Consider the following 18,480-nt stretch of genomic DNA (forward strand, 5'->3'; position numbering starts at 1 on the left):
TCCCATTTGGAAAAATTTGCACATAACATTGCAATTGGGTCTTTTGTAAGATTTAAAGATAATAAGTTATTGATAAACAATTGACAAGTTTCCTAATTTTACCAGACTCCAAAAAATTGTGAAACAAGAAAGCACAAGAATCTCGACATTTGGTGTACTGGCCAGTCTCCTCGGGGACCATGTGCATACATTGGTGTTGAGACTATTAATGACCTTTGAATGTGCTTCTTTGAGTTATATTGACTCAAGATATCCTCACATGAGATAATTAAAGGAATATCCTTTGACCACAGAGCAGTGGTTCTCAGGACCCCACAGAGTTCACATTTTCCAGGTCACCCAGCAGATGCACAGGTGTATTAATTACTCACTGACACATTTTAAAAGATTCACAGGTGATCTAATTATTTCACTTGTGATTCTGTGAGGAGACCTGGAAAACATGCACTGTTTGGGGTCCTGAGGACAGAGTTTGAGAACCTGTAACATAGAGGATGTTCTAGACCGAGTTCTCACAATCAGGATGAATCAAATCAACATATAGATATTTGGTCCTGTATAAAAGATAAGAGACATTAAAAAGGTATCAGAAAAGTGAGATGAGAGCATGGCATTAGGTAAAGAAGCAATAAAGTGCTTGTGACACAGAGCAAACCTCTTTTTGAAAGCCATCGAGTGATCCCCTTTGTCAAAAACATCAGAGGCAGTCCTCAAACTCGTCCCTCACAAGTCATATAAACTGCATTTGTCCAAAGCTGGAGGTATAGACGGACTGCCCCAGAATTGTATAAATTTGGAACATGAGTGTCCCTAGCCAGCTCAAATTACTATTATGGGGAATTGCATGTTTAGAAGCATGTAAGAGTGCAGTTGGAGTGTATGAGGCTAATAAGGATTTATCCAACTGAGTAATCTTTATCTAGGAGCAAGTCAACAATATACAAGAAGAAAAAGTCATGTGAGAATGCAGTAAATCAGGGACACATGTCCCCTTTCCCCACATTGGCCATAACTACACTAGGCTTTTTATTGCACAATCGGTTTTGTTTTTATAATACACTAGCTGTAGTACCCAGCATTGCCCGGGCAAGTCCATGACCAATCATCATCATTAGAATGAAATTGATAGGGGATTTTGTATGTGGACATCTGAGTGACGTTTAAAGCAATATTATGAAGAACATAAACAATAGTAGTAAAGTTCATTACAGGCCAGTTTCATAGACAATATTTAATATTTTTCTGAAAAGCAAGACATCTCCAAGTGTATACCTGGCTCTTTTAGAGTTTGGCTCTGTGATTTGTTGATTGACATGGCAGATGCTAGCTTAAGAATTGGAGATGTTTAAATTTAAACGGTAGATCCATAGGTATTAATGGGACTCCTGGGTAGGAGTACATTTTGTCCCTTTGCCGATCCTGTTGAAATGGTAGCTCTTTGATATATTTATTCAGAGACTTGTAATACACAAACTCCAATCTTCCAGATTGTTATTAGAAGATGAGCACTGTATTCAATGAGAGGATCATTGTGAAAGGCCGCCTTTAGCATAGAAGACCAATTAGCTCTCTTCAAACTACTGCATGTAACACATTGCTGTTGAAGCTTTGCATTGTGCCATTTGTCCGAATGGGATGCTCAAAATTAGGTTTGATAATCAGCAGCAGCCTGTCGGCACATAATAGTCTGCTCAGATGCTCAATGCTTCATTTGTCGCTGAGCTTGCCTGCCCGCTCTCATTTCTGTTTGTCCACTGCAAGCAATATTGGTCTAGCCTTAGAGAATATTTGTAACAAATTGCTCTTACACTTGCCTGGTATTATTAATGTGATAAAATGTGTTTGTGAGAAATTATTGTAACAACACTGGAAGCAAACTATGCTAGAAAAGTGCATAGAATCCTATGCTGGAAAAAGACATTAATGCTATATTCTTGAAACGCTAGATATTTTTTTCAGCGCTTTTTAGTGGGAGTTATGGGAAAACATATAGCCTAAATTCTAATCCAGTCTCTAAACTATTCTTATGCCAATTTTCAAGTCAAATCGATTGAAAGATTTGGTCGTGATTGAGCAAACATACAATTGCTTTTTATATATTAGTAGGGATTTTTCAAATGTAACACGAGGTGTAGAAATAAGGACTCATGACAGGCAGGTACTCGGTAAAGCAGTGTCTTTAATGGCAGCAGACACTGCACTTTAGCATGCATAGGTCTGGACACACAGGCACATAACAAATAAACAAAATTAAAGTACAGCCATGGTCAAACGTTTTGACAATGACACAAATATTGGTTTTCACAAAGTTTGCTCCTTCAGTGTTTTTAGACCTTTTTGTCAGATGTTACTATGGTATAATGAAGTAAAATTACAAGCATTTCATAAGTGTCAAAGGTTTTTATTGACAATTATATTAAGTTTATGCAAAGAGTCAATATTTGCAGTTTTGACCCTTATTTTTCAAGACGTCTGCAATTTGCTTTTGCATGCTGTCAATCAAATTCTGGGCCACATACTGACTGATGGTAGCCCGTTCTTGCCTAATCAAAGCTTGGAGTTTGTCAGAATTTGTAGGTTTTTGTTTGTCTAACCGCCTCTTGAGGATTGACCACAAGTTCTCAATGGGATTAAAGTCTGGGGCGTTTCCTGGCCATGGACCCAAAATTTCAATGTTTTGTTCCCCGAGCCACTTAGTTATCACTTTTGCCTTATGGCAAGGTGCTCCATAATGCTGAAAAAGGCATTGTTCGTCACCAAACTGTTCTTGGATGATTGGGAGGATATTTTGGTACCATTCTTTATTCATGGTTGTGTTGAGTTTTAATGTACTTTTTATCCATTTGTCATGCTCTTGATCAAACTACCACTGTCTTAGTCCTTTCTATCACTAGTTCTCAATGCAGAAGCTGCAGCCAGACTGAGAAGAACACAGGAGGGATTGCCATCGATAATCAATAGTTGTTTACTACCAAAGGTTGATGGTTTTGCCATCGATGGCAGAGAGCCAATTCTTTTCTGCCATCGATGGTAAAGTGGGACCAGATGTTTTTTTTCTGCTCATGACACAGAACTTAGCCCTGCCCCCTGGCTGTCCCCTAAGCCCCACTCCGTTTTTTTTTTCTTCCATTAGTCCGCGTCTTCCGAGACACCCGGCAGCAGTGGCCATTGAGTGGTGCAAACCATCGATGGTTCACCATAGATTGTTATTGTACCACCGATGGCCATCCCTAGAAGACAGAGCGAGACTACAAGACAAGACAAGTCTGAAATTGCCACAGTTAGTGAAAGAAGGGTTCAACTGCCATACTTAATATTTTTTAACAGTTTAAAACTTTTCAAATTATTTGAATCTAAAGCAAGAGCTAAAGTAGAGATTCACAAGTTAGTTGTGTAGAAGACAAAAGTGTGGAAAAATACTGCAACCCTGATAGCTGGTATTTTAGCCACAGGATATAGATGTGGTTTAGATGATAAAGAAAAAGATAAAAGCTTCTAAGAACTTTCCCTATCGTTATGCTGTCTACTATACTGATATGAGCAAATTCAGAATAGTTATTTAAAAGTCTTTATGGATGGTAAGAGTTTAAAAACACAGGGAGTATATCTGTTTACCTGGAATAACCTGTTCTAAAAAAGGTGGTGCTTTTAATAGTCTGTTATTAAATAAATCCTATAGCTCACTCTGCTCCCAGTGTCACGCAGCTTCATGGATGACAAACACTTCATCTAAAATGGACTCATTCAGAGCTTACATGTAGCTTTTAATCATTGGTGTTAGGAGATAATACAGCAATTGCCTAGAAAACCATTCATAAAATTAAAGTACTTTCACAAACATAAATGTGATCTCTTGGGCTGGGAAGATAACTCTTCAACTAAAAACAAACCACACACATACTTCTATAACTATACACCGACTACTACAATTAAAACATACCATTTAAAGACTCCTGTAAAAGTAGAAAAAATAAAATAAAAAAAGTGTACAACATATGGAGCAATATGATCAAAAGGTTTTGTGGTTTTCTCCCAGGCAAGAATAATGAATTTATGTATGTCATGAGGTTTTAAATCCTTGCTATTTGTCCAACTGTGCTTGTTATCATATACTGATGTCCACTAATAAAATTTCAAAACTGTAAAGAGTTGTGGCTTAAGCCAAGTACACACCTATACAATTATCAGGCCAATCACCTGATATTGATAATTGTATATGTGTGCATGCAGGAGCGTCAGCCGTCAAACAGCTAAAAACACTCCTGCAAATGGTCAGATTGGGAGATCGCATCTAATAAGCAGTTTCATATTTAAGATCCCCGACGTCCCGATCCATTGAAGAACATACAAACTGAGTTACAAACAGCTCAGTGTGTATGCAGTGCACACTGATCGGATAATCGATCCGAGAAATGGAGCGCTCTACTTCAGGAAATAGAGGATTATAGTCAACGCTCCAGATATAAGATGAACGCTCACCAAACTTAAGTTCTTTATTTCTATCTATTTGAGTTGAAAAAAAATCTAACACTGAAAGGCATTTTCCCTACCACTGGCAGCTACAAGAAATGAAATACCTTGGTATATTTATAACGCATCAGTGCCACCAACTGTTTCAAACCAACTTCCCCCACCACCTTTCTACTATTAAAATCATATTATGATAAATGGAGTCACCTTTCTATTTCATGGTTGGGCCAGATCACGACTGTCGGGATGGGTACGAAATGCCGGCGTTCGGGATCCCGGCGTTCAAAATCCTGCCGCCGGCATCCCACCAGAGTTAGGACACGGATACTTGTCTGTCTGTGTCCTAACCCTCCCCCTACCCTAACCCTCCCTACTTGGTGCATAAACTTAACCTCCCCTCACCCTAAACCTCCCCCTAGTGCCCGATGCCGGGATTCTGACAAGTGTTGGAATTCCGGCACCGGCATTATGACCTGCCGGAATCCCATCTTCCAGGATATTCAACGTATCATCAGCTGTCAAGGACGAATGTACCAACTTGCCTTCTTTACTTATTTCAGACCCTTCCCATTCATGTACCATCTTACAGAAATTTTTAAATTTCTGTATCTCTAAACTAGTCAATGCATTCTGCAGAAGAAAAGACCAGAATCCAAAATCGCATATTGCAAAGGTCAGTTCAGGGTGGTGGCCATGCCATCAGTAATTTTAAACACTACTCTCTGCTGCGTGACTTGCTCAGTGTGTACTCCGAAATGGACCTTCCTCATCAAGAGTTTGGACCGCAATTGAGGCTCATCATATTGGAAAAGGAACAGTCTCCTCTCCTCTTTGGTTGCCAAAACCTAAGCAGGCCTTCAGCCATCCAATTATTTCTCAAACACTGAATTTATGGGGTGTTACCAATCACCAGTTTAAATTACAAGAAAAGTTTCATATCCCAAATAAACATTTTTTCAACTACGTAACTTCCATGACTCCCAAAATCCTGTTTGCGGGCCAGGCTTCTAACCACCATTAAACATCTATGTCTCCACCAGTCTAGTTTCTATACTTTACACTGAACTGAAGCCAATAGATCCTTCCCACAAGGATCTCCATAAAATGGCTTGGGAGAGAGTCTGGATAGAGAGGAGTGGGAAGAAAATTTTGCCTCAAACTCAACATGTGTCAAAATAAATCAACATGCCTACAAGCTCCTTCCTATATACATTTTCTTCGAGCTCCTTTTGTAGATGTTGGAGAGGCTGTTCTGCAAGATGGCTTTAGCCACATTTGGTGGCATTGTCCTAAACTGTGCACATATATGGGCCTATATACGGCAGCTCCTCTCCTCTCTCCTGAATGTAGAGATTCCATTCACTCCCAGTTTCCTTCTCCTCCCCATTAACATTCCTTCCGCCATCAAACACCAGAACAAATTAATCTGCTACACAATCTCAGCTGCTGCTTGTAAAATTGCTGCTAATTGGCTCCAATCCTCTCCTCCTGCTTTGCAGGCAGTTATTAACTGTGCTTAGTATACATATAAAATGGAATAGATCACCTGTACTTTTCACAACTCTTCAAAATCTTTTATTAAGTAGTGTTCATTCTAGCACCCTGCCCTTGTCACAACCTGTGCTGTCCCTCTTTCCTGCCTGGGGAGTCGCTCTCTGCTGTGGTGCTTCTGCCACACTCAGCTGATGCAACACACTGCTGAGATACAGACTGAGGGGTAGATGTATTATAGCCGCACTTAACGTGCCGCTATAACTTTTTCTCTTTACAGAGACGAAGCAGGAAGCACTAACGATGAGATGTATGAACATCTCATAGGCCGGAGCGGGGGAGTGATAACTCCCCCCTCCGACGATCCCTGCCTGAATACACAGTGCATCAGCCTAGTGCTAATGCGCTGTGTCTCACTCCCGGCCAGCTCCACTGCGCATGCGCGGGAACTTGCAAGTATCGCAAGATCCTATGTGCAAGCCCTGGAGCCGGCAGCCTCCGCAGCAGGGACTGCGCTGTCCCTGCTGTGGGAATAGGGCATCGCCAGGCTGTAACTGTCGATAGTGACAGCTGCAGCGGGTGGAATGGTCAGGTGAACTAACTGTTCATACATAGCCCAGGCTATCGGCGCTGCTATCTTATAGATAGCAGCGCAGATAATGACGGGCGCATAGCGACCCTTTCATTTACCGCCCAGCCCCCCAATCATACATGGGGGAGTAGCGGTATCAGCACACATAACGTGCGCTGATGCAACTTCATACATCTCCCCCTGAGTGTGCTAGCAGCACCAGAGCAGAGAGCGACAGCCCAGGCAGGAAAGAGGAACTGCATGGGTCGTGACAGGTGCAGGGTGCTAGAATGAACACTAATTAAGGTTTGGGAACTTTGGACATCACACTCTCTCATGCCATTCGCTCTGATATTTTACTTAAAGAAATCAATCCCTATGCTGCCCACTCACACTGATCTACTTTTCTGCAGACTGCCACACAGTCTCTACTATCTCACGTCTTTCTTACCATACTGTTTTCTTCTTTATATTTTTATGTTGATTGCCATTTCCTAAATGAGCGGTTTGTTTTACTCCTACATAATGATACCTTGTATTTGTGTCTACTTCCATTCCTTCCAAAATAAAACTTAATATATACTGAAGGAGCAAATGCAGGATAGGGTAAAATACAACAACCAGGCAGCGTTTATCCTCTCAGGTTTCTATATCCTAGTATTACTTGTAGCCACATGACTAATGGAACAATCAAAAAATATTTACACTGGTGATAAAAATGTTCCAATATAATAATCAGTTTGCAGTAGTGTTTGAATGACCATTAAAAGTGGGCAGTCACTCTGACAATACACATACATTAACAGATTTCCAGAGGGGCAACAGTATTAACATGAATAAACGGAGATAAGCTTTGAAGTAGTGGAAAAGAAAAGAAATTGACACTATCACAAAAATGAAGGTAGAAAATATTTCTAGAGAAGAAAAACTGAAGTAGGAGATAAAACAGATAAGGCTCATCTCCCCAGAAGAGGCTAGTGACAGTGATCAGCAAAAGCCCAATTACAAGACTACATAGCAGCACACATAAAGCATAGAAGACAATGGATTCACAGGGATGAATTAGCCTAGAGATCCAGACTAAAGAAACAGGCGGTATCATATAAAGTAATGCAGGAGGGTAGGAAGAAAATGGGTATTGGTTCAATGAAATAGAATAAGGAATATATATGAATAGCATCAAGGATGTCCAGACGCCTCTACTACCAATGATATAAATCACTGAGATGAACCAATTGCTCTGCATGTTACATGTGGAAGCAATTTTCATGCGAAATGCAGATTCCTCGTTATTGCTCTGGGAAGATCTACTACTCACTGTACACCTGAAACACGGCAGCTGGGTATATATACAGGGCTCCTTCATCCAGGTCTAACCACTAAAGTCCATATAACACAGAAACAGCCACAGGCATCAGTTACCGGACTAGTATTATTACTACAGAGGAGGAAGCATTATTGCAGCAGGGGAGAAGGAAGCCGACGGGTTTCTCTACCAAGGACTATTGCACAACAAATGTAGCATCAGCTATGGCAGGCTGGGGCCCAACGAAGCCCCTCTATCCCAAACCGTGCACCTACCAGACTGAGCCATAGGCCCCGGAGCCCACTGGGGTGAGGTGCTGGTACCGCTCCGGGACCTCCCAGACCGTCTTGTTCAGCTCCTGCCTGTAGAATCCGCTTCGGCAGCTCATTTTGTGCAACCGGCAAACAGGGTGCAGGCAGCAGCCCGGGAGGAAGGAGGCGAGAGTGGGCGGAAGGAGGGGAAGGGTGGGGGAGGAGAGAGGGACTCAGTCTCACTCAAGCAATCAGGTGGAGGAAGAGAATGCCGAGCTACAGTGTGACACACTGACTAGCATGTCACAGTGACAATTATGTTATTATAGAAGCGTGAGACCTGCCCTCTATAATCACTACAGCTACACCCATCAATCACTATAACTACTACTATTAGTAAGATGCGACCGGAACAGATCCGGAACGTTCCAGTCCACTAGCGCCTCCTGCTGGTGGTCAGTATGTACTGTAGTACATGAGACAGACTGCAGTGCAGGCGAGTCCTCTCTGCAAACTTGCTGCCGGTAGTGGTGGATCAAGGGAACAGCTCTGTCCAATCAGAACTCTGGGCTCAATCTATTCCATGGTGTTTATCTGTGCCCTATGAGGGGTATTCAATATGAAACGTAAACTTCGCTGTCGAAGTTTACGTTTTATATCGGAGCTTTTACCTGCGTTAAAGTATCGGGCGCGCGCCCGCTTATCCCTGTATTCAATATGAAACTAACGAAAACGGGAGCCTGTGAAGCTGGATTTGCGTAAAGTTACGAAATTTTCCTTAAAAAAATTGTAGGACCCCCCTAAAGTTGTAAAAACATGGGGGATCACTATGGGTACCCCCGCTTTAGCCTTTAAATGAAAGTCGGGATTTAAATAGCCGCAGCAGGTGTTTTTTCCCGACATTGAAGAAGTGTTGCAGAAGAGCACTTAGGTTATTTTTTTCGTTTTTTTAAGTGGTCCCATGAAATTTGGGGTACATGAAAATGGGTACTAGCATATTTTGATGTCCCTAAAGTAAGTTTTTAAAGATTCTGCATTTGTGCACCTGCCGCTATAAATCTATTCTAGAAAACACCTGCCGCATACTTGCAGAATAGCCCTGAACCTATTTCCCTATTGTTAAACAATTTTTTCCCATTTTTTTTTTTCACCCCAATTTTTAAATTAATTTTTTGGGGTGTCCCTATTTCTTTTTTAAACTTTTTTTGACACAGTTCCTTTTTAAATGTCATTCCCAGGGGTGCAGGCTATTTTTTTTAAGCCTGCACCCCTAAACCCCAATTCTGCACTTTTTGTCGACACCTATTCAATGGTGAAAAGTTATCCCCATTTTTTATCAAAGACTTTTCGAACCTGCGAAAAGTCTTTGAAATTGAATACGGTGTAAAACTAAAACCTGCGATAATGTCGTCATAGGTGCGATATTAACGCAAAAACTGAGTTTTCGCTCCCATATTGAATACCCCTGTATATGTTGTATAGTAGTGTTCCTGGCAGTGATAATCCTTACTGACAGGGAGCCTATTTATCAAGCAATATTGCAGTGCATCTTGTTCTGTTAACATCATAATCAGTTATTGTTCCCAGAAAAGGAGACAAATACATTTAAATAGATGAAGGGGTTAGTCCTAAAGTGTGACAAGTTAGTGTTCCTCTGCAAACAAAGAAGCCGTTTGGATATACATTAGTTGTATTTGTAAATCAATGTTACCTTTAGTAAATTGATAATCATACAGTAAAAATATATGCTGTTAGACTCATATAGTCTATAATGGAGAAAGTAGAAAATTGATATAAACTTGCAATGCTCTTCCCTCCATTGCCGACCACTTTGTAAAGAACCCCAAAGTACAAATACCTTCGCTGAAACATTCCCCAAATGTATAGACTCCCTTTATTGCACATTGGGCCAGATGTACTAAGCTCTGGGAAGTGATAAAGTGGAGAGTGATAAACCACCAGCCAATCAGCTCCCAACTGTCATTTTTCAAACACAGCCTGTAACATGACAGTTAGGAGCTGAGTGGCTGGCACCTTATCACTTTCCACTTTATCTCTTTTCAGAGCTTAGTACATCTCCCCCATTATCTCTTTCCTTAATAGCCAATTTGCATAGATCCCAACCACCCCTGCAACTGTATCCAGTATCCTGGCACCACTTGCACAACCCCAAATGCATAAATAATCCCACATTAAGGCCGGCCCAAAACTAATTTTTTTAGTAAGTGAATATAGATTTTGGTGCCCCTCAGAGGCACAAACGGTATTATACACAAATAATGTTAAAGCACTACGGTGTCTTTTTATCAAGGTGATTTTTCATTAAATTCAGAAATGTCGACATTTTGACCATGTCGACATGCCAGTTGGCATTTTTTTGTCAACCTTAATATTTTCTAGTTTGCCACGGTATAAACTTTCACTGCATCCTCTTAAGTGGGATATTAATTCAGAGCAATATGCTACTAGCCACTAGACATTACCGCAATGTTCGGCCACATACATTACTGTCTAATACGGTAGACAGTCTTTCCTATTTCTCCTACACACTTCCATGGAGTGCAAGGAAAAATTAGCAATGTGCCTTTGCCCGAGCATTCTGAAGATACTTTGCGGCGATCCTGAGGAATGGAATTCCCCCTGAATAGAATCTGCTGGAATGATCAGACACCCCCATTCTTATTTGTGCAGATTTCCATGGTACAACCTGCCCTGCCATCTGTGTATCATCAACAATTACTAGAAACAGTAGTATCATATGGGTTGGGTACGGGATCACAGGGCACACAATATTGGAGTTCAGAATCCCGATGCCGGAAATACCATCACCTGTAGGTAATGTGCAATATAATATAATAATATAATAATGTCAAAGTTGCATGTGTTATTTTTCACCATGGGTGGTACATAAGGGCTATTTGCACTTTTAAAAAGACACAAATGTTAAATAAAATGATTGTGTGTAAAAACTCTATTTTAATAAGAATAATTAAATAGAATGATAAAGTTACTGAAAACCACACAGTAGATATGGGAGCTGTGCTCAGCCTACACTGGCAACAAGAGTCAGGACACACAGCTTGTGGTACACTGGAGCTGCTTAGTCAGCAGTGGCAGCTGGCAGTGGGAAGGCTGGTGCCGTGAAATCACCCAGTGACTAATGGCACACATCCACCTGCAGACCTCCAAACGACGGCACGATTACGACATTGTAATCGTGCAGTCGTTTGACAGTCGTTCAGTGTAGGACATCAATCATCCCCTAACATGCTCAACTTGATGTTATCGTCAGGTTGTTCAGCATGTTTGCCCGATGATAGATGTCTAAAACGACCAGCGAGAGCGCGCATCGATGGTCGTTTTAGACCTTTTAATGAACGATTTGTGAACGATTAATAAACGATAACGATATCATTACAGTTCAATTGCTCATTTTAGTCGTGTAGTGGATGTGTGCCTTAAGGGAGCCATGCAATGCAGATCACAGCCACGGTCGGCATAAACTGTTGCTCTCCGCTGCAAGCACCCAGTGACGGTTACTGATGGAGTCCAACGGCCAGGAGTATAGTCGGGGGTAATCAAGGAGCCCACAGGTCCCGCAGGTAAGAAGCCCACTAAACTGTGCTACTGGGTCCAAGCAGAGTGTAATAAGCATCCTTCTGGTGTGAGATGATTACTATTGAGGTGAAAGTTGCCCAGTTTATAGGAAGACCGTATGATAGTAGAAGAGCTGATGGATCACAGTTCAGCAGTGTCCAGCGCCCCGATACGTCAGATAAGCATAAGGAGATCTCGGCATAGTCACACAGGGGATATCAGGGGAGACAGGCTGCAGCCACCCACACTAGGGGATTTGTCACTAGCGGGGAAGGGGGGAGATTTTGCATTTATCATTTACAGAACAGGTTCTAGATCAAGCGGAGCCCAGAGTGAAAATTTACTTTGGCGCCCCCACCTCCCCTAAGAAAATAAACATCTCAGTTTAAGCACAATAATACGTATTGAACCTCTGACCTTTGCCATTTCTTTTACCCAGATTGTGTACATTTTCCTGCTTTTTGTGTCTTAATTCAATAATAATGTACTAAAAAGTACTTTAGAATTAGTAATGTTACTGACCCCTCTATACCATACACTACATTACTGACCCCTCTATGCCCTACACTACTGACCCCTCTATAACCTACACTACATCACTGACTCCTCTATACCTTACACTACATTACTGACCCCTCTATACCCCACACTACATCACTGACTCCTCTATACCTAACACTACATTACTGACCCCTCTATACCCTACACTACATCACTGACTCCTCTATACCTTACACTACATTACTGACCCCTCTATAACCCACACTACATCACTGACTCCTCTATACCCCACACTACATCACTGACCCCTCTATACCCTACACTACATTACTGACCACACTATACCCTACACTACATCACTAACTCCTCTATACCCCACACTACATCACTGACCCCTATATACCCCACACTACATTACTGACCCCTCTATACCCTACACTACATCACTGACTCCTCTATACCTTACACTACATTACTGACCCCTCTATACTCCACACTACATTACTGATCCCCTCTATACCCTACACTACATCACTGACCCCTCAATACCCTACTCTACATCACTGACTCCTCTATACCTTACACTACATCACTGACTACTCTATACCTTACACTACATTACTGACCCCTCTATACCCCACACTAAATTACTGACCCCTTTATACCCCACACTACATCACTGACCCCTCTATATCCTACACTATTACTGACCCCTCTATACCCCACACTACATCACTGACTCCTCTATACCTTACACTACATTACTGATCCCTCTATACCCTACTCTACATTACTGATCCATCTATACCCTACTCTACATTACTGACCCCTCTATACCCGACACTACATCACTGACTCCTCTATACCCCACACTACATCACTGACTCCTCTATACCTTACACTACATCACTGACTCCTCTATACCTTACACTACAGTACTGACTCCTCTATACCCCACACTACATTACTGATCCCCTCTATACCCTACTCTACATCACTGACCCCTCTATACCCCACACTACATCACTGACTCCTCTATACCCCACACTACATCACTGACTCCTCTATACCTTACACTACATTACTGACTCCTCTATACCCCAGACTACATTACTGATCCCCTCTATACCCTACTCTACATTACTGATCCCTCTATACCCTACTCTACATTACTGATCCATCTATACCCTACTCTACATTACTGACCCCTCTATACCCGACACTACATCACTGACTCCTCTATACCCCACACTACATCACTGACTCCTCTATACCTTACACTACATCACTGACTCCTCTATACCTTACACTACAGTACTGACTCCTCTATACCCCACACTACATTACTGATCCCCTCTATACCCTACTCTACATCACTGACCCCTCTATACCCCACACTACATCACTGACTCCTCTATACCCCACACTACATCACTAACTCCTCTATACCTTACACTACATTACTGACTCCTCTATACCCCAGACTACATTACTGATCCCCTCTATACCCTACTCTACATCACTGACCCCTCTATACCCCACACTACATCACTGACCCCACTATACCAAATACTACATCACTGACTCCTCTATACCCCACACTACATCACTGACTCCTCTATACCGCACACTACAATACTGACCGCACTATACCCTACACTACATCAATGACCCCTCTATGCCCTACACTACATCACTGACTCCTCTATGCCTTAAACTACATTACTGACTCCTCTATACCCTACACTATATTACTGAACCCTCTATACCCCACACTACATCACTGACTCCTCTATACCCCACACTACATCACTGACTCCTCTATATTCCACACTACATTACTGACTCCTCTATACCCTACACTACATTACTGAACCCTCTATACCCCACACTACATCACTGACTCCTCTATACCCCACACTACATCACTGACTCCTCTATACCCTACACTACATTACTGACCCCTCTATACCCCACACTATATCACTGACTCCTCTATACCTTACACTACATTACAGACCCCTCTATACCCCACACTACATCAATGACTCCTTTATACCCCACACTACATTATTGATCCCCTCTATGCCCTACACTACATTACTGACCCCTCTATATCCCACACTACATCACTGACCCCTCTAGGCCCTACACTACATCACTGACTCCTCTATACCTTACACTACATCACTGACCCCTCTATACCCCACACTACATCAATGACTCCTCTATACCTTACACTACATCACTGACTCCTCTATACCCCACACTACATTACTGATCCCCTCTATACCCTACACTATATTACTGACCCCTCTATACCCCACACTACATCACTGACCCCTCTATGCCCTACACTACAGAACTGACTCCGCTATACCTTACACTACATTACTGACCCCTCTATACCCTACACTACATCACTGACTCCTCTATGTCTTATACTACATTACTGACCCCTCTATACCCTATACTACATTACTGAAACCTCTATATCCCACACTACATCACTGACTCCTCTATACCTTACACTACATTACTGACCCCTCTATACCCCACACTACATCACTGACTCCTCTATACCTTACACTACATTACTGACCCCTCTATACCTCACACTACATCACTGACTCCGCTATACCTGACACTACATTACTGATCCCTCTATACCCTACTCTACATTACTGACCCCTCTATACCCCACACTATATTACTGACTCCTCTATACCCCACACTACTTCACTGACTCCTCTATACCTTACACTACATCACTGACTCCTCTATACCCTACATTGCATTACTGACCCCTCTATACCCCACACTTCATCACTGACTCCTCTATACCCCACACTACATCACTGACTCCTCTATACCTTACACTACATTACTGACTCCTCTATACCCCAGACTACATTACTGATCCCCTCTATACCCTACTCTACATTACTGATCCCTCTATACCCTACTCTACATTACTGATCCATCTATACCCTACTCTACATTACTGACCCCTCTATACCCGACACTACATCACTGACTCCTCTATACCCCACACTACATCACTGACTCCTCTATACCTTACACTACATCACTGACTCCTCTATACCTTACACTACAGTACTGACTCCTCTATACCCCACACTACATTACTGATCCCCTCTATACCCTACTCTACATCACTGACCCCTCTATACCCCACACTACATCACTGACTCCTCTATACCCCACACTACATCACTGACTCCTCTATACCTTACACTACATTACTGACTCCTCTATACCCCAGACTACATTACTGATCCCCTCTATACCCTACTCTACATCACTGACCCCTCTATACCCCACACTACATCACTGACCCCACTATACCAAATACTACATCACTGACTCCTCTATACCCCACACTACATCACTGACTCCTCTATACCGCACACTACAATACTGACCGCACTATACCCTACACTACATCAATGACCCCTCTATGCCCTACACTACATCACTGACTCCTCTATGCCTTAAACTACATTACTGACTCCTCTATACCCTACACTATATTACTGAACCCTCTATACCCCACACTACATCACTGACTCCTCTATACCCCACACTACATCACTGACTCCTCTATATTCCACACTACATTACTGACTCCTCTATACCCTACACTACATTACTGAACCCTCTATACCCCACACTACATCACTGACTCCTCTATACCCCACACTACATCACTGACTCCTCTATACCCTACACTACATTACTGACCCCTCTATACCCCACACTATATCACTGACTCCTCTTTACCTTACACTACATTACAGACCCCTCTATACCCCACACTACATCAATGACTCCTTTATACCCCACACTACATTATTGATCCCCTCTATACCCTACACTACATTACTGACCCCTCTATATCCCACACTACATCACTGACCCCTCTAGGCCCTACACTACATCACTGACTCCTCTATACCTTACACTACATCACTGACCCCTCTATACCCCACACTACATCAATGACTCCTCTATACCTTACACTACATCACTGACTCCTCTATACCCCACACTACATTACTGATCCCCTCTATACCCTACACTATATTACTGACCCCTCTATACCCCACACTACATCACTGACCCCTCTATGCCCTACACTACAGAACTGACTCCGCTATACCTTACACTACATTACTGACCCCTCTATACCCTACACTACATCACTGACTCCTCTATGTCTTATACTACATTACTGACCCCTCTATACCCTATACTACATTACTGAAACCTCTATATCCCACACTACATCACTGACTCCTCTATACCTTACACTACATTACTGACCCCTCTATACCCCACACTACATCACTGACTCTTCTATACCTTACACTACATTACTGACCCCTCTATACCTCACACTACATCACTGACTCCGCTATACCTGACACTACATTACTGATCCCTCTATACCCTACTCTACATTACTGACCCCTCTATACCCCACACTATATTACTGACTCCTCTATACCCCACACTACTTCACTGACTCCTCTATACCTTACACTACATCACTGACTCCTCTATACCCTACATTGCATTACTGACCCCTCTATACCCCACACTTCATCACTGACTCCTCTATACCCCACACTACATCACTGACTCCTCTATACCTTACACTACATCACTGACTCCTCTATGCCCCACACTACATTAGTGATCCCCTCTATACCCAACACTACATTACTGACCCCTCTATACCCCACACTACATCACTGACCCTTCTATGCCCTACACTACATCACTGACTCCTCTATACCCTACACTACATCACTGACTCCTCTATACCTTACACTACATTACTGACCCCTCTATACCTTACAATACATTACTGACCCCTCTATACCCCACACTACATCACTGACTCCTCTATACCCCACACTACATCACTGACTCCTCTATACCTTACACTACATCACTGACTCCTCTATGCCCCACACTACATTTGTGATCCCCTCTATACCCCACACTACATTACTGACCCCTCTATACCCCACACTACATCACTGACCCTTCTATACCCTACACTACATCACTGACTCCTCTATACCTTACACTACATTACTGACCCATCTATACCCTACACTACATCACTGACTCCTCTATACTTTACACTACATTACTGACCCCTCTATACCTTACACTACATTACTGACCCCTCTATACCCCACACTACATCACTGACTCCTCTATACCTTACACTACATTACTGATCCCTCTAAACCCACACTACATCACTGACCCCTCTATACCCTACACTACATCACTGGCTCCTCTATACCGTACACTAGATTACTGACCCCTCTATACCCCACACTACATCACTGACTCCTCTATACCTTACACTATATTACTGACCCCTCTATAACCCACACTACATCACTGATCCCTCTATACCCCACACTACATTACTGACCCCTCTATACCCTACACTACATCACTGACTCCTCTATACCTTACACTACATTACTGAACCCTCTATACACCACACTACATCACTGACTCCTCTGTACCTTACACTACATTACTGATCCCTCTATACCCTACTCTACATTACTGACCCCTCTATACCCCACACTACATCACTGACTCCTCTATACCCTACAATGCATCACTGACCCCTCTATACCCCACACTACATCACTGACTCCTCTATACCTGACTCTACATTACTGAACCCTCTATACCCTACTCTACATTACTGACCCCTCTATACCCCACACTACATCACTGACTCCTCTATACCCCACACTACATCACTGACTCCTCTATACCTTACACTACATCACTGACCCCTCTATACCCCACAATACATCACTGACTCCTCTATACCCCACACTTCATCACTGACTCCTCTATACCTTACACTACATCACTGACTCCTCTATGCCCCACACTACATTAGTGATCCCCTCTATACCCCACACTACATTACTGACCCCTCTATACCCCACACTACATCACTGACCCTTCTATGCCCTACACTACATCACTGACTCCTCTATACCTTACACTACATTACTGACCCCTCTATACCCCACACTACATCACTGACTCCTCTATACCTTACACTACATTACTGACCCCTCTATACCCCACACTACATCAATGACTCCTCTATACCTTACACTACATTACTGACCCCCCTATATCCCACACTACATCACTGACTCCTCTATACCTTACACTACATTACTGATCCCTCTATACCCCACACTACATCAATGACC

General features: G+C 42.5%; 1 protein-coding gene across 1 annotated transcript in view; it reads right to left on the minus strand.

Moving 5' to 3' along the window:
- The window catches only part of MAPK11 (mitogen-activated protein kinase 11), a 47,280-nt gene extending 38,864 nt beyond the window's left edge, over positions 1–8,416 (minus strand). The window contains exon 1 of the mRNA XM_088457628.1: positions 8,114–8,416. Within this exon, the coding sequence (XP_088313754.1) occupies positions 8,114–8,226 (113 nt within the window). The 5' untranslated portion in view covers positions 8,227–8,416. The remainder of the gene's footprint in view (positions 1–8,113) is intronic.
- Between the last annotated feature and the right edge of the window lie 10,064 nt (positions 8,417–18,480).

Source organism: Taudactylus pleione, unplaced genomic scaffold (assembly GCF_031769625.1).
Source record: "Taudactylus pleione unplaced genomic scaffold, aTauple2 ptg000041l, whole genome shotgun sequence".
Classification (NCBI taxonomy): Eukaryota; Metazoa; Chordata; class Amphibia; order Anura; family Myobatrachidae; genus Taudactylus; species Taudactylus pleione.